Genomic DNA, 23,363 nt, shown 5'->3' on the forward strand with positions numbered 1-23,363 from the left:
ATAATCCATAAGTACCAATTATGATTATTTATTAATATTTGGGTCAGTTAATTCGATTAACTTTGAGGTAAACCAAATTAATATTACAATCAATTAATCAGTTCCAACGAACTCTTTGATTATTCATTTATTCTAAGAAAAGTGTATCTTTCATGGTCACTGAAAAATAATGATTCCTTAGCATGTACAGCGCTTAGAGCATGTAACAAGATCAAGATCGTAAAAGGGACTTTGTATGCAAGCAGAGAATCAGAAACCAAATGCATAATTGTGCACAAGTTTTATTAACTAAATCACAAACATAACTAAACTAAACAAACATACACATACAGCGACCCCATTGGATTCAATGGAGAAAAGTGAAGTCAATTAGAAGCACTCACTTCCTGATGGCTGAGCGTACTGCGCAGACTCAAACTGAGCTTATCTAGTAGCTGTGCCAAGAGAAATCTGAATCATTCCCTTCCGAAACTTGCAGAGACGGAGAGCGTGAGTATTCTGATTAATTATTTTGTCATTTTGCCTCCACCTCCCCCCGATTGCCTGCGAGCTTCTCCTCCTGTCCATACGGTAATCTCTCTACTGTGCGACAGAGAGTCGCGCGGTTATGACGCAATCGTTACTCTACTTTTACAAAAACTGCTTCTACGTGGCCATAACGTAAGATACAAGGTAATAGAGCCTTTTATACATTTTCGTGTTCGAGATCCGCCCTGAGTACCTCAAGTCTCTGGATGTTGTGGGGCTGTCTTGGCTGACACGCCTCTGCAGCATCGCGTGGCGGTCGGGGACAGTGCCTTTGGACTGCAGACCGGGGTGGTGGTCCCTCTTTTTAAGAAGGGGGACCGGAGGGTGTGCTCCAACTATAGGGGGATCACACTTCTCAGCCTCCCCGGGAAAGTCTATTCCAGGGTACTGGAGAGGAGAATCCGGCCGATAGTAGAACCCCGGATTCAGGAGGAACAGTGTGGTTTTCGTCCTGGTCGTGGAACACTGGACCAGCTCTATACCCTCTACAGGGTGCTGGAGGGTTCATGGGAGTTTGCCCAACCAATCCACATGTGCTTTGTGGATTTGGAGAAGGCATTCGACTGTGTCCCTCGCGGCATCTTGTGGAGGGTGCTCTGGGAGTATGGGGTTCGGGGCCCTTTGCTAAGGGCTACCCGGTCCCTGTACGACCGGAGCAGGAGCTTGGTTCGCATTGCCGGCAATAAGTCAGACTTGTTCCCGGTGCATGTTGGACTCCGGCAGGGCTGCCCTTTGTCGCCGGTTCTGTTCATAACTTTTATGGACAGAATTTCTAGGCGCAGCCAGGGGCCGGAGGGGGTCAGGTTTGGGGACCACACAATTTCATCTCTGCTCTTTGCGGATGATGTTGTCGTGTTGGCCCCATCAGACCAGGACCTTCAGCATGCACTGGGACGGTTTGCAGCCGAGTGTGAAGCGGCTGGGATGAGAATCAGCACCTCCAAATCCGAGGCCATGGTTCTCAGTCGGAAAAGGGTGGTTTGCCCGCTTCAGGTTGTTGGAGAGTTCCTGCCTCAAGTGGAGGAGTTCAAGTATCTTGGGGTCTTGTTCACGAGTGAGGGAAGGATGGAACGGGAGATTGACAGACGGATCGGTGCAGCTTCTGCAGTAATGCGGTCGCTGTACCAGTCTGTCGTGGTGAAGAAAGAGCTGAGCCGTAAGGCGAAGCTCTCGATTTACCGGTCAATCTACGTTCCTACTCTCACCTATGGTCATGAGCTGTGGGTTATGACCGAAAGGACAAGATCCCGGATACAGGCGGCCGAAATGAGCTTTCTCCGCAGGGTGGCTGGGCGATCCCTTAGAGATAGGGTGAGAAGCTCAGTCACTCGGGAGGAGCTCAGAGTAGAGCCGCTGCTCCTCCACATCGAGAGGGGCCAGCTGAGGTGGCTCGGGCATCTTTTCCGGATGCCTCCTGGACGCCTTCCCGGGAAGGTGTTCCGGGCATGTCCCACCGGGAAGAGACCCCGGGGAAGACCTAAGACACGCTGGAGGGACTATGTCTCCCGGCTGGCCTGGGAACGCCTCGGGGTCCCCCCGGAAGAGCTGGAGGAAGTGTCTAGGGAGAGGGAAGTCTGGGCATCCCTGCTTAGACTGCTGCCCCCGCGACCCGGCCCCGGATAAGCGGAAGAAGATGGATGGATGGATGGTGTTGCTTCAGAAATAAATAATGGACAAATGGAGTCTTTAAACGCCTCAGATGTAAAGTTATTCGCTGTCAAAGTGACGCCAAAATGAATGGGAGTCAATGGAATGCTAACAGCAGGTGATGGTCCGCTAATCAATGGCGGCGCCCGGGGAAGCTTCAATATTTTATGAAACCCTGCCCCCCTGCTTCTTTCTTCTTCGATTTTCTGGCGAGGTCCAGTCCAGGTCTCTTCTTTTATAGTCTGAATTCAGACGTCTTCATCATAGTTAATATAAGGCACATGACTGCTATTTTAATATCACGTGTACAACTGCTGGTCCCAGCAAGTGTAGTCCTGCTATTCCTGTACAAGCATGACTATGCCTAGTCAGCGGCTTGTTCTCCGAAGATATAATAGTTCCTTTGTATTTGTGGACAACGACCCTTGTTACTGCTCTCTCATGTGATTGTCACTGCTCTCATGTGATTTGAGAGAGACAGAGATGAACAGCAACCTCTTTATTCAGCAAAATATTTTTAGATGGTTAAATTTGTTAGTAACCAAGTCAGCTCGTCGTCTGCATCTCGAGTTACAGATTTCTTATTGTGACCCTTTCTGCGTTGACGTCGAGTTGGAGGTGCAAATGAAGCGAAGGAAGTGCCACTCTCAGGTGAAGCTCCCTCAACTCCCAAAACACTTTCTAAGTTCATTATTCATTATATTATACTTTTGACAAATACAAATAACATGTTCTACTGATTCCTCTAATCCACAATACTCACATAATCCTGTTGGTGTCATGATTCTGGCTTTTCCTATCCTTTTCCGCCCTCTTCTGGTCACTTCATTCTTTACACCCACTTGTTTTACGCACGCTATCAATCACTCACTCTCTTTGTTCCAGCTGTTTCCTATCTTCTCCTGTTCTACCCTAAGTGCTTCGCACCTGTCCCCTTTTCTCTCTGATTACGTTTGCTACTTCTTCTCTCTCTTTCTCCTGCCTCTTTGTCGGATTGTTCGTTGACTTCAGTTGAATGAAGAACAGTGTTACCTTCTCGCTCTACCCTTTTCCTGCCCTGTCCTGTCCTGTCGTGTCCTGTCGGGGAATTCATCTAGCAGCAAGTATTTTACAACTCACGCTCTAACCAGCTCTCTGTGTCCAGTGAAACGCTTGACTGTGCTGCTGCTGTTCCCCGCTGTGTGTCTACTATGCATCCATCTCTGTGACCTGAGGCTAGCCACCTGCTGTGTTCTCGCATCGCCGCTGACTGCCGTCTAAATACTGTTTACAAGAGGATTATTTCTGTTTATGATTACTGGCCGTATTTTTGGCTGTTTCTGTTGTCAATTATCTACAAAGAAGATTTCTGTTGAACTGCTCTGCTGGAGGCTACCTCATTTACTTTCTATTAAAAGACTGATTCACTGTCACTCGCTATTGGGTCTTCTCTCACCTCATAACAGTTGGATGTTTATTTATTATTTGTAAGGTTTTATTCAGCATAGTATGCCCAACCCTTAATCTTGTTAAAATATTTTCCTCTTTGGTGCTTCTTTTAGTTATCCTCACTCCCAGCTAACACAAATACGTGACTATTACATAACTGCAATGTAATCTGGTGACCAAACTTTCGTCGTAATCGGAAAAGTTAAATTCTTGGATCCGTTGCCACAATGTAACTTTGTAACGTTGTCAGCAGTTGTGAAAGTGTGTGAAACTGTAGATCGTTGTGTAAAAGAAATGGCAATACTGCCTCATAAATAACATGAAGACAATTAACAACCGACACGAACACCCGTTTGATCGATCTGCAGTGTAAAACAAACAAAATCAAACGAAGATTACAACAGAAATGCAAATGAACACATATTTGCAAAAAGAAAAGTGAAATATGTTCTGCAATAATATTGGCATGTTATGCAATTCATCCTCATAACACATCTGTAGCTTGTCAGATGCAATCAAATGGATGGTAATAAAATGCCATGATGCCATCACAATGCGTAATGACGTGAGTGAAGTTACGTTTCTTAGTTTTCCTCTCTGTTTGCCATGATTTCGCAATCAATGAATATTAACTTGTGGGCGTTTCACGGACTATTTATGGGCAACTATGGGCGTGACATGAAGCCGCAAAAGCTGCACTACATTTAGAATTGATTGTGCAGCGTTTTAATTGGAAAGTTAGTTTACATATTTATATAAACAATAACCATTGGGGAACGTTCTATAGTTGGTAACTATTTCTATGTTAATATTAAAAATGTCTATCTTGTTAAAAATAACTATCCTGCAACGTTTTGGGAACATTATATTATTGTTGCAAAAAAATAAAAAAAAGCATTCCTAGAATATTATTATTTAGTTCCCAAAACAATAAAAAGACAGGAACCAAAAACTAACGTTAGGGGAACGTTCTGTGTTTGCTGGGAAGCCCCAGAAGCAAACGTAATACTTGGCTTTCAGAACTGAAAATTATGGAATTATTCCTGAAGCAAGAAGAATCAGCAGACAATAAAATTGGACAATAACTACAAGCTGTTGATCAAATTATAATGAGTTTAATCAATCATAACTTGAAGTACAAGAATGTATAACAATTAAAACTAATAAGACAGATCGCTGAAAAACAATGACTGAGTTAAAATTTATTTCAGATTCATGTCTCTGTTGAAAGTGTTACGGCCTCTTCTTCAGCTCCTGAACATGAAAGCTTTTTTCCAGTGTAATTTTTCTGGTGCTCTTCTTCTGAATGAGAAGGCAGAAGTGATTTCAGAACGAAGGCCCGAGTGAAACTCTTCCAGCATTGATTTTTTGCAGGTTCTGGATCACTGGCGTTCTCTCTGTCCTCTCCTTCCAGATGCTTTCTGGCAGTTCTGCTAAAAACAAACAAGTTAAATTTCTTACAGACATGATACGAGAGGAATAATCAATATTTCAGACACTGAACTAAGTACTAAGGCTAATCACATGTTGAAAAAATATAGTGACCTTGATCATGTAACTTAAGATTATCAGGTTTTGTCGAAGCCACAACAACACAACAAACAAAACAAACTTAAAATACCTAGTAATGCAACAACTAATTGATGAAATTGCTGCAGGAAAAGTGCTTCATATAAACTCATAAACATAGAGTTTAACACATCATACAGATGCATGTGCTGTTTACTCTGATGCGGTATTCCCTTTGTGTAACTTATTAACCTTTATTTAACCAGGCAAATCACTGAAGAACAAGCTCTTATTTTCACCAACAGCTTGACAGAAATAAAATCATACATTACAATTCACACACATACACATTCATTTAAAACATTTACAGGGTGTGATAAAAACACTCACTAGTAGTTTATTAAATGCAGAGATTGAAATAAATGATTGTAATTTCAATGACTTTTTGTAGCACATTCTTATATTTAATGGTTATATCCTTATCAGTAAATGTTAGAAAGTCATGTGTGTATTTCCATTTTCCTTAATTGCTTATCCCGAGAGCGAGTGAGTCTCTGTTTAACTTTACAGAGCGAGCTCCAGGACCTCAAGTTGATGAAGAGCAATAATTCTGACTAAAATATACATTTGTTTATTCTACATTAATCTACATTGTTCATAGAAGATTAACATGAAGGATTTAAAACCTACATTTAACATCTATGAAAACAGAAACTGTAACTAATGTGTCATATAAACAGAGATGAGTTCTGAAACATTATCAATAATTCTAATAACATGCCAGATGAGATGGACCTGGTAATTGTAGGTAAAACTGTAGTCTTAAATCTTTGGTCTACTGGATATAGTGCTGATTTATTGAATTTACATTTACATTTATTCATTTAGCTGACGCTTTTATACAAAGCGACTTACAATTGCTATATATGTCAGAGGTCGCACGCCTCTGGAGCAACTAGGGGTTAAGTGTCTTGCTCAGGGACACATTGGTGTCTCACAGTGGATACGAACCCGGGTCTCTCACACCAAAGGCATGTGTCTTATCCATTGCGCCACTACTAATTTAAAAATGTTAAATAAATACGTTGGTTTGCCAAGTATAAGTTTTCCTACACTTTGAAATGTTTAGTTTTACAAATGGGAACAATCTTTGAAGCATGAACAAATCATGGTTTTGGTCATCACATTAAAAATAACATTAAAACGGGATAATATTAAAAAAATTGAAGAGCTGAAAAAAGTGTGATGGACTTGAAAGTTCTTGATTAGTGCTTGATGTACGAACCCTGAAATGAATAATGTAAAAACATTTGTCTATTTCTGCCACAATACCATGGTTACAGTTAGCATTACTACATTAAATCCACAGGGAAATATTGGTGATTTGTGGACTTAAAAGCCATATTACTTAAAACTTCATGAACTTGTTAGTTCAAGTTGTGCCTTGTTTCTCCTGGTTTCCAAGTCAGTGCCCATGATTTACTCACCCTCAAGTCATGCTAGGTGTATATTACTATTGTTGCTCAGCACATGAAAATAAACTACTTACTGTGATCTCACACTGTGTTGATGTGGTTTCTCCACTGCATGGATCTTCATGTGTCGCTCTTTCCACACTGATCACACGTGTGCGGATTCTCTCTGCTGTGGATCTTCTCATGTGTTTTATAATCTGCTGAACAAATGAATCTCTTGTCACAGTGTGAACACTTGTAATGTTTTTCTCCAGTGTGCATCCTCGCATGTGTTTTCAGATGTGATGACTGACTGAATCTCTTGTCACAGTGTGAACACTTGTAAGGTTTTTCTCCAGTGTGAATTCTCTGGTGCCGTTTTAAACTGTCCGCTGTAATAAAAGTCTTCTCACACTCAAAGCACATGTACTCTCTCACACCAGTATGTCTTTTCTCATGTTTATGTAAAGTATGCAGCTGTGAAAAACTCTTTCCACACACAGAACATGAATGTGGCTTCTCCTTCGTATGAACTGTCAGGTGTTTCTTCAGGTCTGATGCACAGACAAATGTTTTGCCGCATTGATCACATGAGAACGGCTTCACTCCAGTGTGGATCATCATGTGAGCATTAAGGTTTGATGATTGACTGAAACTTTTCCCACATTTATCACATTTAAACAGCTTCTCTCCAGTGTGGATCTTCATGTGTCGCTTCAAGTGACTTTTAAAAGAGAAACTCTTTCCACACTGATCACACGTAAGTGGCTTCTCTCCAGTGTGGATCCTCTCATGTGTTTTCAGATTTGTTGACCGATTGAATCTCTTGTCACAGTGTGAACACTTGTAAGGTTTTTCTCCAGTGTGAATTCTCTGGTGCTGTTTTAAACTGTACGCTGTAGTAAAAGTCTTCTCACACTCAAAGCACATGTACTCTCTCACACCAGTATGTCTTTTCTCATGTTTATGTAAATATTGCATCAGTGAAAAACTCTTTCCACACACAGAACATGAATGTGGCTTCTTCTTCATATGAACTGTCAGGTGTTCCTTCAGTTTTGATGCACTGACAAATGTTTTGCCGCATTGATCACATGTGTACGGCTTCTCTCCGGTGTGGATCATCATGTGACGAGCAAGACTTCGTTTACATGAGAATCTCTTTTCACACTGATCACACATGAATGGCTTCTCTTCAGTATGAACTCTCATGTGAAGCTCAAGACCATCTTTGCGTGTGAAACTCTTTCCACACTGAGTGCAGGTGAAAGATTTCTTGGCTCTTCTTTTCTTTAAAAATGTATTTTTAGTCTTTGAGCGACTCAAAGGTTTTTCTCCAGGTTTGACATGATGTTCCTCCTCCACTTCACTCAGTTCTTCACTCTCCTCGCTCTCTTCCATCAGGTCTGACATCAAAGAAAAAATATAAAATTTCATTTTCAGTACATTAACATAATTAAAAGAAAAATATAAAGTGAAAGGACATGAAATTGAACCCTGATGTAATAGTAGAAAGTAGACAACTGTTATAAAATATTATGATATGTCCTTGCAACTTTCCATGAATGCGGTAAATTTATCTTCTATATATATATACAAGTGCTGGTCATATAATTATAATATCATCAAAAAGTTGATTTATTTCAGTAATTCCGTTAAAAAAGTGAAACTTGTATATTATATAGACTCATTACATGCAAAGTGAGATATCTCAAGCCTTTATTTGTTATAATTTTGATGATTATGGCTTACAGCTTGTGAAAACCACAAAATCAAAATCTCAGAAAATTAGAATATTACATGAAATCACACAGTAATTGCACAGTAATCCCATGGTCATTGAACCAGGTTTTGGTTATTTTGGCAGTGTGGGCAGGTGCAAATCCTGCTGGAAAATGAAGGAAGCATGAAGTGCTCTGGAAATGTCCTGGTAGACGGCTGCGTTGACTCTGGATTTAATAAAGCACAGTGGACCAAAGTCCTCTTTTCTGATGAGAGCAAATTTTGCATCTCATTTGGAAACCAAGGTCCCAGAGTCTGGAGGAAGAATGGAGAAGCACACAATCCAAGATGCTTGAAGTCCAGTGTGAAGTTTCCACAGTCTGTGTTGGTTTGGGGAGCCATGTCATCAGCTGGTGTTGGTCCACTGTGCTGTCCACTCAACGCAGCCGTCTACCAGGACATTTCCAGAGCACTTCATGCTTCCTTCAGCAGACAAGCTTTATGGAGATGCTTCCTTCATTTTCCAGCAGGATTTGCACCTGCCCACACTGCCAAAAGAACCAAAACCTGGTTCAATGACCATGGGATTACTGTGTAATTACTGTGTGATTTCATGTAATATTCTAATTTTCTGAGATTTTGATTTTGTGGTTTTCACAAGCTGTAAGCTATAATCATCAAAATTATAACAAATAAAGGCTTGAGATATCTCACTTTGCATGTAATGAGTCTATATAATATACAAGTTTCACTTTTTTAATGGAATTACTGAAATAAATCAACTGTTTGATGATATTATAATTATATGACCAGCACCTGTATCTATATATATATATACACATATATAATATATGTAACAGAGTTTAAACAATGCTGATAAATGATGCATTAATTGGGAAAACTCGACACTGGCTGTTGCGTCACTCGCATTTGTGCGTGTGATATTGTGGGCGGAGCTACGTCACCACCAGCAGAGTCTCACATCGCTCACTGCTGGTAAGTCGCATCAATAAGCGCTGCATCATAAAAAAAGTTTTAGATTGTTTTCAAGTGTAAGGTTGGACTTTAATGCTACACACAAGTTTACTTCAATTGTCTGTCAGTTCCTAGTTCGGTCAGTCGAGTCGAATGTGTTATTTGCAATGATAAATTGGAAGTGTGTGTTTGTTAACTGCAGAGTACACAGCTTCATTACTTGAGTAAAAGTACAGATACCCCTTGCTAAATTTTACTCAAGTACAAGTAAAAGTACTACAGTCAGATGTCTACTTGAGTAAAAGTACTGAAGTACTTGTTTTTAAAAGTACATGAGTATCAAGAGTACAAGAGTACATTTTCTAAATATTGCATTACTACTGCCACAGTGCTTACATTGGTAAACACAGCAAACACTTGAAGCGAAAACTATCATTAACTTGTTAACTTGGCTCTGGTTAACTGTAGGATTACAAAGTTACTGAACTTAGCATTTGAGGCATAGATGATCATATTGTTGTATTCAATAGTATTCCAGCAAGAGATTCCTGCCAGACCTGTTTATCCATTGTAAGTTAAATGAGTCAGACTCTCACCTTTAGCCGCTTTCCGACCGGAGGAACCTTTTCACAGTTCCTAGAACTATTGGCTAAAGTACCCGGATGTCTGCGTGTTCGCACCGCAGGAACAAGGAACGATTTTAGTTCTAGGAACTCCATTTGGAGGAATTAATTTAGGTCCTACTTCAGAGTAGGGTCTAATCCAGCACTATAGGAACTACTCGTGATGTTAGTGTACGCTGATGACTGAACGCACGCGGAACACCAACACCTGCCATTTTTAAAACAGCTATAATGTAAACACACAGATTATAGCCTATATATTTACTCCAGAAACTAACTATGCAAACATGGAAAACAGTGATAGATTGGTCTCTAAACCTTTATGCTGAAGAGAAAATCCAACGCAACTTTGAGGGGACCAAGCCAAACATGATTATGTTTATCTGCTGTGGTGAGATCTGGTATTGCTCTCACGTTCCTGATTAACCCCTAGTATCACTGTGTCTAGGTGATCTTTTGCTGTCAGGTCAGAATAGGAATTATTCCCTCAACTTGCTTGTTTATCATTTATACCAGTAAATCTAGGTGTAGTCCCTACACTCCCAAGGAAACAATAATAGACATTACTAACCAGACATATGAATTAAATTCATGCTTACCTTCCAGCCGAATCGCTCTTGGAACCCTTGTTATCTTCGATTAATAAGGATTAATGTATTGCTCTGTCTTTTGCTCTTAGAACTGTTTGTAAAAGCTGAAGTAAGACTTAACAGTGATTGTCTTTAGAAATAAAAGTTTATTTATACAAAAGATTAAAACACTGGTAGTACAAAAATTAATACTTGTAGCAAATCAAAAAGTAAATGTTACAGGATATAAAACTTCAGCTTATTCAATCTCAACAGGGCAGTCCTGTATGAGTGAATATTACAAAGACTAATTACCTTATCAGCAGTTCAAGCAATTTCGAGTAAATATGAACTCGTTCCCATCCGAGATTTATCAAGTTACAATATTATAGCAGAGCAGTTCAAACCAAAAGAAATTCAGCCAGGATTATACTAGAAGAGATTCGATTCCTCTCTAGGGATGCAATCCGACATCAAAATAAAAAATGCAGCCCTTAACAGTAAAAATGCAGTCATATTTATACAGAACTGGGTTACATTGTTCCAATACAGTTTCTTGGTTTTTTTCCAGAGGAACTCAGTCTCATGACAGAGTCTTGCGACATCAACCATCCATTGTCTCTGAGGGGTTTTTTGGTAACATTGCTGTTTCCCGTATATGGGCATTCTTGCGTCCTTTCCGTCCTCTGCGCTTTGGGCTTCCATGTATGTGTGTGCGTGCATATGTATCCGGAAGTGTGTTTGTACGTTCAAAATACCTATTAAAATTCGCAAATCCTGCCACACCCCCTCCTGGACGTTCAAAAGCACTTTCATTTACAATTCTCCTGTCATTCCCAACACGTTGCTTTCTAATAAAATCCCTTGGGTAAATCACATCCAGTTTATCAATTTTAACCTTAAAAAACATATACCGTAAAGGCATTACGAAATTCATGCAACACTAATGAAACCCATACATTCATTAATTTTCCCGATGGGAGAAACCCATCGTCACTCTTCCGTGCTGGGTCAACAGACTCTCGATGCTCCTGCGGAACCACCGCTGGGACACAGGTTTCCACCTGAACGAGTCCCGATGTCTCGGGGCCTGATCCAATTTTACCAGATCCTCTGGGTAAAGAGCCAGCTCGGAACCACTGTCCGCCAAGCTCTCGTCCAACACCCTCAGCTCCCACCGGGCTTGTGTCAGGCGCCACAGACAGATCTAGTAGATCAAGTACATAAACAATCTGGCCGTTATAACGCGCCTGTTTAGTACAGAACCCCGGAACAACTTTATTATTCCATAGATAGGTTCGAATGTCAACACAGCACGTAGTCCTGGTCACACGTTCCCTGTGCCCAATTAGTAATTCAACTGCTTCATCTAAATTGATGATCAGCCATTTCATTGCAATGATACATTTCATTGCTTCATAGGTTAAGTAATGAGTGCAGCCTGGATCCGTAAAATTAGCCCCTCGATCATAAAAAGCAAAAAGTCTTCATTTCGGCCATGTAATAACCCTTGGAAAGTATACAAGATTGACATAAGTTTTTAAACTCAAAGCAACCCCGTTTGTGCTTCAGTTTTCAACGGGTAACATTTAACCTTCAGACAGTCATCACACATTTTATATATTCCATGTCCGTTGGCAATTCTCCGCCCATCCGGACCCTATTACAATAACACATCAACTTATGTTATAACAGGCAAATACAGTAACCAAAAGTTCCCAAAAACAAAAATTGCCATCAACTGTAATTCCTAAGTCAAATCTCATTTTCTTGTTATTCAAAAAGAAATAAAAGAAAATAAACTATAATAAATCAAAACATTAAAAATTATCATCAATTTCATACTATCAGCAGTTTGTTGTTTCCTTTCCTTCCAAATATATATATATATATATATATATATATATATTTTTTAAACAAATCAAAAAGATAGTAAGATAAAGGGAACATAAAACAATAATTATCAAACCTTCTATGTCCTCCCATAGGAAGGCTGTGTCTGTCATTTAGACAATTGTAGGAAGCCAGGGGGCCCTCCTGACTTACAACAATGTCATTGACTTTGACATATCAAATCTCATGCCGAAAGATCGTTTATAAAAACTTGGTTGTTAACTTGGGTTTAAAAATTTGTAATTAAATCAACATTAAACAAAAACAACCCAACATCACAAGTGAATAAAGAGGGGGTAAAAAATATATATATATAAAAAATCAAAAATTAAAAATGTCAATTGACAATATATATTTCCCTTCTTTGTTTTTTTTTTTCAGTTTGTCCATGACAATCATAATAAAATGCCAACAAAATCATAATTATGTTTCGTTTTCTTTTGACTCCACAATCAATCACAAAAATACAAAAAATGAAACAAAATAGTGATCAATCAATTGTTTCAAAATAGAACAAAGTAAATAAATCCCTTCAAATTCTATATGACCACTGTTTTGTCACTGTTTACTTTTTCGTACTTTAATAATACAATAATCTATTCCAGAAAAAAAAATCTAAAATCTGAAACACAAAGGAATAATCATTTATATCCAGAAAAAATAGTAAGAAATAATAACTTTGGTTCATTCACATTTACGGAAGTCCCCGCCATCATTAAGATAATGAAATACAGCATTGCCAAGTTTCCACCAATGGTCTTAAGGCTGTATGTCATCAATAATTTAGAATAATCAAAAACATCTAGGTAAGGAACACAAGTTCCAAACCAGCATTTTTGAGCCAAATCATTTTAATATAGCACTGTGCAAAATTATACACAGCGATGGCCACGGAAAATATCATTACTTCGATAATTTCTCATTCGCCAAATAATCTTATTTGCGCACTCCTCAACAGCTAAGACACTAAATTCAGTAATAACAAATAATCGTTCAATACATTATACTGGCCAAGGCTTAAACACATAAAAACGATTTGTTCGGGCATGCGAATGGTTGATATTCCAGATATCCAATAAGAAATCAACCGTAAATTTATAGAGATAATACACACTATCTCCTTTTGGCGGTTCATCGCAATGCCATGTAGAATTGGTGCCATTGCCTGCCAACGTCTTCAGCTGTTGTTGCGCCCAAAGTTTATCAAGGGATTACACTTCGATCCTTTCCCCATTACCAACTTCGTCATCAAATGTCCGTAACCTTGCCACGCCATGTGACCCCCTTATAGCCCCTGTCGCTATAATAGGTCACACCTCCGTTTCTGACTCACTGTCAGTTAGTGGAAGCGAGGCCTTCCTGTTCATCACTGAACCAGACACATCCGAAAGTTTCTTGCAAACCAGCCACATTTTGGACGATTTAATAATCATTACCTTTATTACAATTATTGCTATGATAATTGTTAGGCAGATTATACCCATTTTTAGAAAATACCATGATTATACTATTAGGTCCCAAACAGAAAGCGCAAACTCTCTCACGTTATCTACGACCCATAAAATAGCTTTTACTGTATCTCCAATTAACGTAAAAAAGATCCCACACATTTGGTTTGAGTAGTTGCGAATTGTAATCCGATACGTTAATTAACGTCGGTGCCGCCGAAATTCCTTTTGAGAAAATTGTTGACCGGAAAGAAAAAATCCTTTCAATTCAGATTCGCTATCAACTATCCTGATTAGAGAACATTTATATTGTCATAATTTGATTCTTTGCAATTAACATTAATGGAGCATCACTAGTAATTGAACTAATGTCACTCCATTCTTTACTGCTGCCAACCTTCTTTGATCCTATTCTCCTTAGATTTTTTTTTTTCAAAATACATGTTCCTTATCATACATCCAAGTAATATTCGGACTTTCCATAAGTCAAACATCTCAGAGCTTCAATATTGCTCCTCAGTTGGAAACCACAAATATTTGATTTCCTCATCTCGTCTGAATCAAACCTGCCCCAAACCAAAATTCCATCAACTCGACTTTAATCTTTTCTTGATCATTATCTAAATTCTCTGGTCTCAAGCTGTTTCTTGAAAATGGACTAGAAGATCTAACATTAAATTTTAAAGAGGCCATCATTACCCTATAATTACCATACCTTTGTTCCAATTGTTTCAACATTGGTAGATAATACTTGGTACTCTAAAATCCATGAGCTAAATTGTGACTATTTAGACCCATAGTTTAGTTCTTCTTATACGAGATTGAGATTTGGAATATATCCTCATTAGCTCTATACTCAAATTAAACAACCTGCATGTTATCTTACGATTACTGGTTCTATCCAACCCTAATCGCATCACTATGGTTCTTCCAGATGCCTTGATTAGTATGGGTAACTCAGACAACACTAGACCAGCCCATACAATACAAAACAATAGCCGATCTACATTGCCGTTCAGTTATATTTTTTAAACATATTCAATAATACCTGAATGATTCGCTAGCTCCAAAGACAAACCTGGCCGGGGTGCATAACTTAAGGTTATTTGATGAAGTCTACTTCCACCTACCCCGTTGGCCCACAAGGTGTCATTGATAGTCCATGTCGTACGTTTGCCTTCTGCTTTCACCATGTCATTATCTGGGTCCTGTAATCCCATCCATTCATGCCATAGCTTAATAATATTAGCACCATGCCCCTCGAAAATTTTATCATCCCAAATCGAGGTATCATTCAAGTAACACACCCATGCGGATGCTGTTTCATAAGCAGACATACATTGCTTGTCAATGTCTCGACATTTCTCGTGATTTTCACACATTCCAATGGGCATAATCAGTTTTTCACATGTCACCCATTCTAATTCCACATAAGCTGGTTTAGGTCTATTTTTGTATACACCTATTATCAATACATATGGGTTTAGGCCCTTAGGCCAATAACTTAGTTGCAATGGGTTCCGGTTATCCACCGTTTATCCCATTTATTCTTACTAATTATAAACTTCAAGCCTGTCGAGGCAGATTTTCCACTCTGCCTACTACTCTTTCTTTTATCGTCTATTGACAGGGCAATTGATTTTTAATAACTACCCTTGCCTAGCCAAGATCTCTATACCATTGGGACAATTTGTTTAGTTAAACAATCCCAATCATTCATTTTTTGATATCCGTAGCAATGGAGTATTCCATAATCGATATATGACCATAGTAGACGTCAAATTAAAAACATCCGAAAGATTATACTTAAGGCCCTGTAATTTGACGTGCGTCCGATTATATCCTTTTAAGTAATTCCATTGTAACCTAGTTTTATTATTAACAATCTTGTCTCCATAAATACTAGGCACCATTGTGGCACTAATACGTTTAGTACCTGTGCAGTTCCAAAATGACTTATCTATATCCTTTATAAATCCTTTAAACATATTCTTTATCATTTTTGGTCCATATTTAGTACCATCAAAATTCACCGTCTGCTTATAACAGATTTTTCTTACAACTTTCTCAACAACAGAACAGGAGGCTACTCATACCTCATTTGTTTGATTCTCTACTGTGATGCCAAATCCAACTATAAAGAGACAGACTACCAGAACCATCATTAGGGCCAACAGTAACAGTCCTACTTCACTCCGGTCATGAGGCAATTCCTGATACTTCCCCTTTAGTCCGGTTCCTCTTTTCACCATCCTGTTGCTGAAAAACACAAAAAGATATAGATGCACAAAAACCTCCTAAGCTTTCCCTATCTGATCTATAATCCATGCGGTCATTCTGCTCAGTTTGTTAGGTTTTCTGATAATTGTCCTTTCAACTTTGACCCCCTCTATTGATTTGCCTATACTTAGGTAATCAGAGGTCATGGTGATAGAAACTTTCACCTGCCATAATTCACTGGTCCTATGTGAATCTAGCTTGACTTTTATTCTTTCTGTCCCTGAGAATGTCTGTTGTGACCTTGCTCTGACAGTCAGTGAGGTTTCCCGTACAAAATGACTATATTCTCTAGCCATGTATATCGGATATTACTCCTGAAAAGACATTTTTGTTATCAATTCAACCAGTAATTCATTCATATTTATTTCTTTATACATTCCTTCCTCTTTAAACTGAATTGAGTAATCATTGTCATGAAATGGATCCCTTACAACCTTTTTCCAAAGGTTCAAGTCACTATCTCTTTTCAGTGTTTCCTCTAAAACACTGCCCCTCAACATTGGATCAGAGTCCAATGGCATCGGGCCACCTGAGCTTAGCAGCCTTCCCCACAGAAAGGCTTTCTCGCTATCACAGACTAAAGCCAGGGGATTTATGTCCCATTTACACATAATTTTATCATCAATTAAGCAGCCTAGACTTGTTTCAGTTTTTCTAGACTGCCAAAATTCTTTCAGACTTGTAAGTATTAACAATCGTTTTCCGATCATTAACTTACACCTAGAGCACTTACTTAGTTGCCCTTGGTTGTCTAGAGTGCATCTACACTCTTGACCTCTAAGACTGTACTTTATCTTACAGTCTATGCAAGCTTTACAACCACAATTCCCCGTGGTTAATTCATATTGCCAGACTGACCAGCGTTGTCTGGACAACCGGCACAATCCACAAATGCTCACATCTCCGCCCGCGCACGATCCCATTGATCTGCCGGAAAAATACCACTCAGGTATAATTGTCATTTGGCTTCTAAGCCAATGCTGACTCCGACCTCCCTAGGTCCTTCCCTCCGAGAGGAGCTGACAAATCTCCTGTTTGCCACAGATCACACAGTCAGTAGGTTTCCTACGGATTGTCGCAGTTCCTGCTTCACAATCCTTATGTCACATCTTCACTAAGAAAGAGTCACTAAAGTCTTTACACACTACAACAGTGCCCTCTGCTGGACACTTAGCGTCTGACTGGAAACTTACTTTTGGTCTGTATACCTTACTCATCGTGAATATTAATCTTTGCTCCCCACAAGATTCCTAATTGACCAAATTCGCTTCAAGCCTAACGGTTGTGCTTGAAGTTAATTCAACTAGGCCTACTTTTTCGGTTCTCGTTTTACCACGAAAACGTACTTGTTTTTGTTTTAATATAACTAAAACCTGTTTTGCCCTTTCGACTTAGGGCTTTTGCTTTTGTCGGTCGATTTAGGAATTTGATCAGTCTTCGAAATCCTACAATTAAGGAAATAAGTTCATAAATCTAAATCCCTAAATCTCCTAGATTTAGATTTTTCAAAAAATCAGTCCTTAAACAAAGGTATTGCACGTACAACCAATCCGCTACCCTGTATTTATCCGCTACTCGGATGGTCGGTTTTCAACCGCCTTAATTAAAATAATACCCTGCTTTTTTGCAAAAGGTCTCCACTTCATGGCCAGTTAAGTTATGTCTGTTATCGCCTCGAACTCATTCGTGCGAACCCTGCTATGTTATCAACCTCTTAAGGCTGTTCAGGACAACAGTAGCCTACCTGTCGCCTGTTAAAATGGGTAGATCTCTATAAAGGTAGAGCAGTTATCCACAATAACTAGGAAGTAAGCGTTTTTTTCCTTTTTTGTTTTAGAACTAAACTAGTCTAGCGAAATCTGAACTAATTTCAACGTTCTATTTCTCAGTTTTGATTTTTCCCATAATCAATATAAATACTGGTTATAACCTTCCTACAATCAGGGCAATTTAACTTAATTTTCTGATCATTAGTTTTTAAGTTCTGAAATATGTAAGCCCATCTGCTGACAATATTTCGCAACATACGTCGTTGGAGGGTGAAACAGTTTATCATGCAGTTTCTGCAGTAAGTCCCCCTCGCTCTGTTTAGTGATCGCTCGTATGCGGATGTATTGGTCAAATTCCTTGTTCCCAACTGCCGCAGGCGTTGTCCTGTATTCTGTGGCTAGACTTATGCAATACTTTCGGTTTCACAACCTTGTAATTTTCGCTTATGCTCCTCCACAGTTCCACCTGACGGTTTGCCTTTAGCGTTATAGAAACTATTCTGTTCCCACCTATCCAGGTGTTCAACCAATCATAGCTAAACAAAACCACTGTCCGTTATTAACAAACAGTCCATGTGGTTATTTTCTTTAATAAATAACAATGCCTTCGCTACCGCTGTGACTTCAGCTTCCTGTGCACTTTTGTCATCTTCTATCTTCCTTTTTCTCTGTGGATAATTTGACCTCTCTGCTTAACAAGGAAGCCCCACCATGTTTGTCCTTTATCTGAACTTCCGTCAGTAAAGTAGCACAAATGTGCTTGATTTATTATGGTCTTTTTCTCCTTTTTAGGAGTTTTAACATGTCTAAATTCTATCTGATTGTCACAGATTAGCCTCATTTAGTCCATTTAGACCAGGTAAAAGTGTGAATGCGATTATTTTCATTCACTAAATTATTTTGCTAATAATTCTATTCCTTCACGTTTAGCAATGACTATTACTAATTTTTCTGCAGCCAATGATTTAATAATCAGCAAATTTCTAGCTACCATAGCTAATATATCTACAGGTAACACATTTTCCTGTCTTTTTTGGTTATCTGTTTTTTTAATTTTTTTTTATGAGATCCTCTTTAGTTGATTTTAGCCAAAATCTTATCATCATTTAAACCATTTGTCGCGTTTCTTGCATTAATTAAATATCTGTTTAATAAAGCCTCTATTAATTAAATATTACCCCTTTTCTAGATAATTCTCTTTATTGTTTCTTTTATCTCTTCATACACGGATTTATTTATCAGATATTGATTTTGCAGAACCTGAATTCCTCCCATTACGGTATATTCATATTTATCTGATAGTTTTCCACAATCTTTATTGCTTATATTTTTCAAGTAATTTTTCTAACTAGTTTTTGTCAATAGGGTCTTGTTTTATAACCCTATTATTTCCTGAATCCAGGCCGACTTTTTTAGGCCATCTGATTGTTTCATCATTATCAGTATCTTTTTCCTTAATTTATTTAATTAGAATGTTGTCATTTAGACACATTAAAGTTGTGCTGTCAACTATACACTGCAATCCTTCCCAGGAATATCTATCTCTGGTCACTGATTTCATTTTATTACTGAAACCTTAATCATTATATTCACCTTCAAATTTTATCGCTCCGTTAGGAACTTTCGTTACACTGGATACCTTTTCTAGGTTATCTAACATAAATTTGATTCCCTTTTATTGGACATGTAATCCTTATTTTTTGTCTCCCCATGTCAGAGGCAGTGGGATTATACTTCCCTACTTCTAGTTTTCGGTTCTGCTATTTTGTTTCGTTTGTTTATGTGGGCTTGTTTCTGCTCTTCAGTCAGTTTTGCCCATTCTTTAGGCTCTATAAATTTAGTTCCTTTTCCGGTCTTCTTAGCTGGCCTAACCTGGGGTTTTAACTTTTTATATAAAGTTTCAGGATGTTCATACCTTACTGTCCTAGCCTCATTTTTATCCTTCGATTTACTTTTAGTTTTCTGATAGGCAGTTTCCCGTTTCATCCTATCCCCCTCTATTGGTTTATTTATGTTTTGGCCTAAGCTTTCTCTGGTCCTATTACTTCTAACCGTTTCCCTGTCATAAAGGTCCGCTAAACTAGACATTTCTGACCAGTTGGTAACTGTGGCTAGCCTTTTAAGTCTAGCTAAATCTCCTCCATTTGTCCACCCTTGGGGGGCTTTCTCGGAAAGACATGGCCATCAGCCTCTGGTTTTAACCACTTCTGTCTTTTTCCGTAATTCAGTCTCCTTATCTATACCTATCCCTTTGGAGTGGTATGCATTAAGGTTTTCTAGTTTCATGGATATTCCTGTATGATATTTAATCATCAGTCTTACCAGGCTAGTTGAGGCACCTAGGGTTTTCCCCAGATCAGCCACCATTTTTGCCTTAATCATATTGTTATCTTTTGCCCCTTTGAATTTCATATTTTGTAGGAGCTGGATGACTGTAAAACGGTCTTCCTTAATCTGTCTAGCTGGACCGCGCCTAGGTTTAGAGACCACTTTTTCTTCATATTCAAATTCTGACTGTGTCCTCTCCTTTTTAACTGACAAGGGCTTCTTAGAGCACCTGCTTTCTTTTCTCTTTATCAGAGTCTGAGGTGTATGAGCTGGAGGAAGAATCAGAAGGTTCCCCTCCCTTTTTCAACCTCTCGTCTATACTCTTTCCTTGCTAGATCTCTGTTACTAAAAGGGGAAGGTGATACTTCCTTTTTTTCTTTTAGGTGCTTTCTACGGTTTTCTTGGAACTCTACCCTTATTGATGGGAGGAAACCTTGCTATGCGTAGCCTCCCATAATTTTCACAAGCCTTTCATCATTGGTACATATCTAATAAAATATAACACAATGTGTTTTGCATTTGATCTAGCTGTTCTGCTAACATGTGACATTTTACTTTTTTGCTGGTTCCCGGCATATTTTTTGGGAAGGCCGCCATGTCACAGACACGGGAAACAGCAGTGCGTCTAACACTGAATCCTAAACTTAAAATTTCTAAACCTTCGTCACTTATTAATAAGCAAGGTAGAAGGTTTAACGAATCCCCTACTTTTGCTTTTACTCCAACACCTGGTTTGACGCCCTCTGCCTTGCTAATACTGTGTGTTATTATTTGCTCGTATCGCTACCTTTCGCTACATGAGGAAAACGGCAGAATTTTCCTTCCAGCCGCAAGAAGCCAACATCTTTTGTTCTCTGGCTTCCTGAACAATGGCCACTCGAGAGCAAAAACGACATCTAAGGGTGATACCGCATCAACATTGGACTCCCGCATGGGACTGCTGCATTTTGCCGTGATACTTTTACTAGCTGGGGATGTCGAGCTAAACCCTGGGCCTCTCGCACCCGAGATGTTAACCTCACCGGTACCTCCAGGGAGGATGCCTGCGGCTCTAAGCGAACTTATGTTGAGATTAATCACACCTGCTGGTCTTGAGCCGAAACCATTACTATCAGCAGTTTCCAGTGGTCTAGTACCAAGTCTGACCTCGCTGGCGGCTCTTAGCAGACTAGCATCGCTAGACGGGGGACAAAGACAACCAGCGGCATTACACGGACCAGAACTGGCAGCCGGGGGATTATTATTACCATCAATGGCGTTCGGCGGGATCGCGCCGGCGGCTATCGGCCCAGTAGCTGAGAGGTTGACGGTGTTAGCTGGGAAATTAGCACCACCAGCAGTTATCAATGGATCATCACTAAGGCTATCAACACCAGCGGCTCCCAGCGGGCTGGCAGCAGGGGAAAAAATATCACCGGTAGCTCCTAGCAGACCAGCCCAAAGGATAACTTCGTCAGCGGCTTCCAGCGGGGTCGCGACGACGGCCACCAGCCCAGCAGTTGAGAGGTTTTCCCCGTCGCCAAGGTTATTTACGGGGCTAACACCATCAGCGGCTAGCAGCGATTTAGTGCCAAGGCTATCTCCATTAGCGGTATGCAGCGACTACTCAAACATCAATGACTGCACAAAGGTAAAATTCAGAAACCCTGTATTAAAAAAACATAGCAGAACTAAAATATTCCAGACTCTCAATCAGTCGAGAACAATCTGGGACTCTACCTATAAACCTAAGGGACTGCTATGTGGACATTTAAATGTTAGAAGTCTCGGAAATAAGCGTGAACAACTAGAGCACATCCTAGGTGATTCAAATATTGATTGTTTAGGATTATCTGAAACTTGGTTGAAACCAACATCAGCTGAAGCCCTGGTAACTATGCCTGGGTATCATGTGTTTAGAAAGGACAGGGAGAAAGGCAAAGGTGGCGGAGTATTACTTTATGTTAGAAATACCTGGACTTGTAGACAGCTAGACTGGTCGACTGATATTACATTTGATTGTGTCGGTGTGGAAATCATTCTATCAAATGAAATGTCTTTTATTTTAATATGCCTATATCGACACCCATCCATGAAGGTAGATTTTTATGACCAGCTAAAAAACGTGCTGAAATCCTGTGATCAAAATAACGAGATTATAATCATAGGTGATTTTAATATAAATTGGGATGATAAACATGGTAGGAAAAATCTCAAACGATCCACAGATTATTTTAACTTAGAACAACTTATTGAAAAGCCAACTAGAATAACAAACAACTCTCAGACAAGAATAGACCTTCTGTTCAGCAATAAGTCAAACCGAATTATTAAGACTTTTAATTTTTTTACTGGTTTATCAGACCACAATATGATTTTATTTTCTAGGAAGCTTTCAAAAAAGAGGTATCTAAAATTAAATAGTGCTCCTCATTCCTCCCATGTTAAATTACATTTTATACCTAAGAATCAAACACAGAATCTCAATACAGCCTTGAAAATGGTTGATTGGGAGGAAATATGCTCAAATAATATAGAAAGCAGTTGTAACTCTTTTATCAACAAGCTTAAAGAGGTAATGTCCTCCTTTACCCATAGGGGGAGGGGAGGGGCCAAGAAGAGAAATAATCTACCATGGTTAAATCAAACCTGTAAAAATTTATTAAAAATTAGAGATGTGCGGCTTAAACAATATCTGAAATCTGGTTTGTCCACTGACAGGGAAAAATTCACACATGCACGTAATAAAGTTACACAAACTTTAAGAAAAGCTAAAGCAGACTTTTTTGTTTCCATTGTAGAAAGTACAAGAGGTAATGGAAAAAAAACATGGCAAGTTTTAAATAAATTATTAGGTAAACACAATAAAAAGGAAATTAAAGCCATTGAGTTAGCCGTGGATAATGCCCTGATTAGAGATCCTATGATCGTGGCAAACACTTTTAATAATTATTTTATAGACAGTATATCTGAAATAACAAGGTCCTTTGTTCCTTCTAATATTTTACCTCGACTATTAAATGAAGATCAGCCCATCTTTCAGATACAAAACATAACAGAGGCAGAGGTAATAAAGATCATTGCTGCGCTCAAAAACTCCAAAGCTATGGATCTCCACGGTATTGACACTAACTTTTTAAAAATCCATAATGATGCCTTGGTACAACCTATTACTCTTATGGTTAATCAATCAATCAATCAAAGGGCAGTT

At 39.1% G+C, this 23,363-nt stretch overlaps 2 protein-coding genes and 1 long non-coding RNA gene across 4 annotated transcripts in view; 1 reads left to right on the plus strand and 2 right to left on the minus strand.

Moving 5' to 3' along the window:
• LOC309498214 (uncharacterized protein) overlaps positions 1-23,363 on the minus strand; it is a 233,752-nt gene that overhangs the window by 202,412 nt on the left and 7,977 nt on the right. The window lies entirely within an intron of this gene.
• LOC309503752 overlaps positions 1-23,363 on the plus strand; it is a 97,217-nt gene that overhangs the window by 69,889 nt on the left and 3,965 nt on the right. Inside the window, exon 2 of the long non-coding RNA XR_014207845.1 lies at positions 9,852-10,277. This is a non-coding gene — a long non-coding RNA (uncharacterized lncRNA). The remainder of the gene's footprint in view (positions 1-9,851; positions 10,278-23,363) is intronic.
• Positions 4,480-7,996, minus strand: LOC309480785 (uncharacterized protein). Of its 2 annotated transcripts, none has more exons than XM_082145404.1 (2): positions 6,662-7,996; positions 4,480-5,033 (listed from the first exon to the last, which is right to left on the minus strand). In XM_082145404.1, the coding sequence occupies exon 1, from the start codon at positions 7,977-7,979 to the stop codon at positions 6,708-6,710; it is 1,272 nt and encodes a 423-aa protein (XP_082001530.1). In that variant the 5' UTR covers positions 7,980-7,996; the 3' UTR covers positions 4,480-5,033; positions 6,662-6,707. The 2 variants fall into 2 exon arrangements, with proteins under 2 accessions (XP_082001530.1, XP_082001529.1); XM_082145403.1 differs by having other exon boundaries at positions 4,480-5,036.

This window comes from Leuciscus leuciscus, assembly GCF_965113295.1.
Source record: "Leuciscus leuciscus genome assembly, chromosome: 1".
Classification (NCBI taxonomy): Eukaryota; Metazoa; Chordata; class Actinopteri; order Cypriniformes; family Leuciscidae; genus Leuciscus; species Leuciscus leuciscus.

Excerpts from the sequence above, each read along its gene's own strand:
- LOC309480785 (XM_082145404.1), bottom strand. The coding sequence starts at position 7,979 with ATGTCAGACCTGATGGAAGAGAGCGAGGAGAGTGAAGAACTGAGTGAA.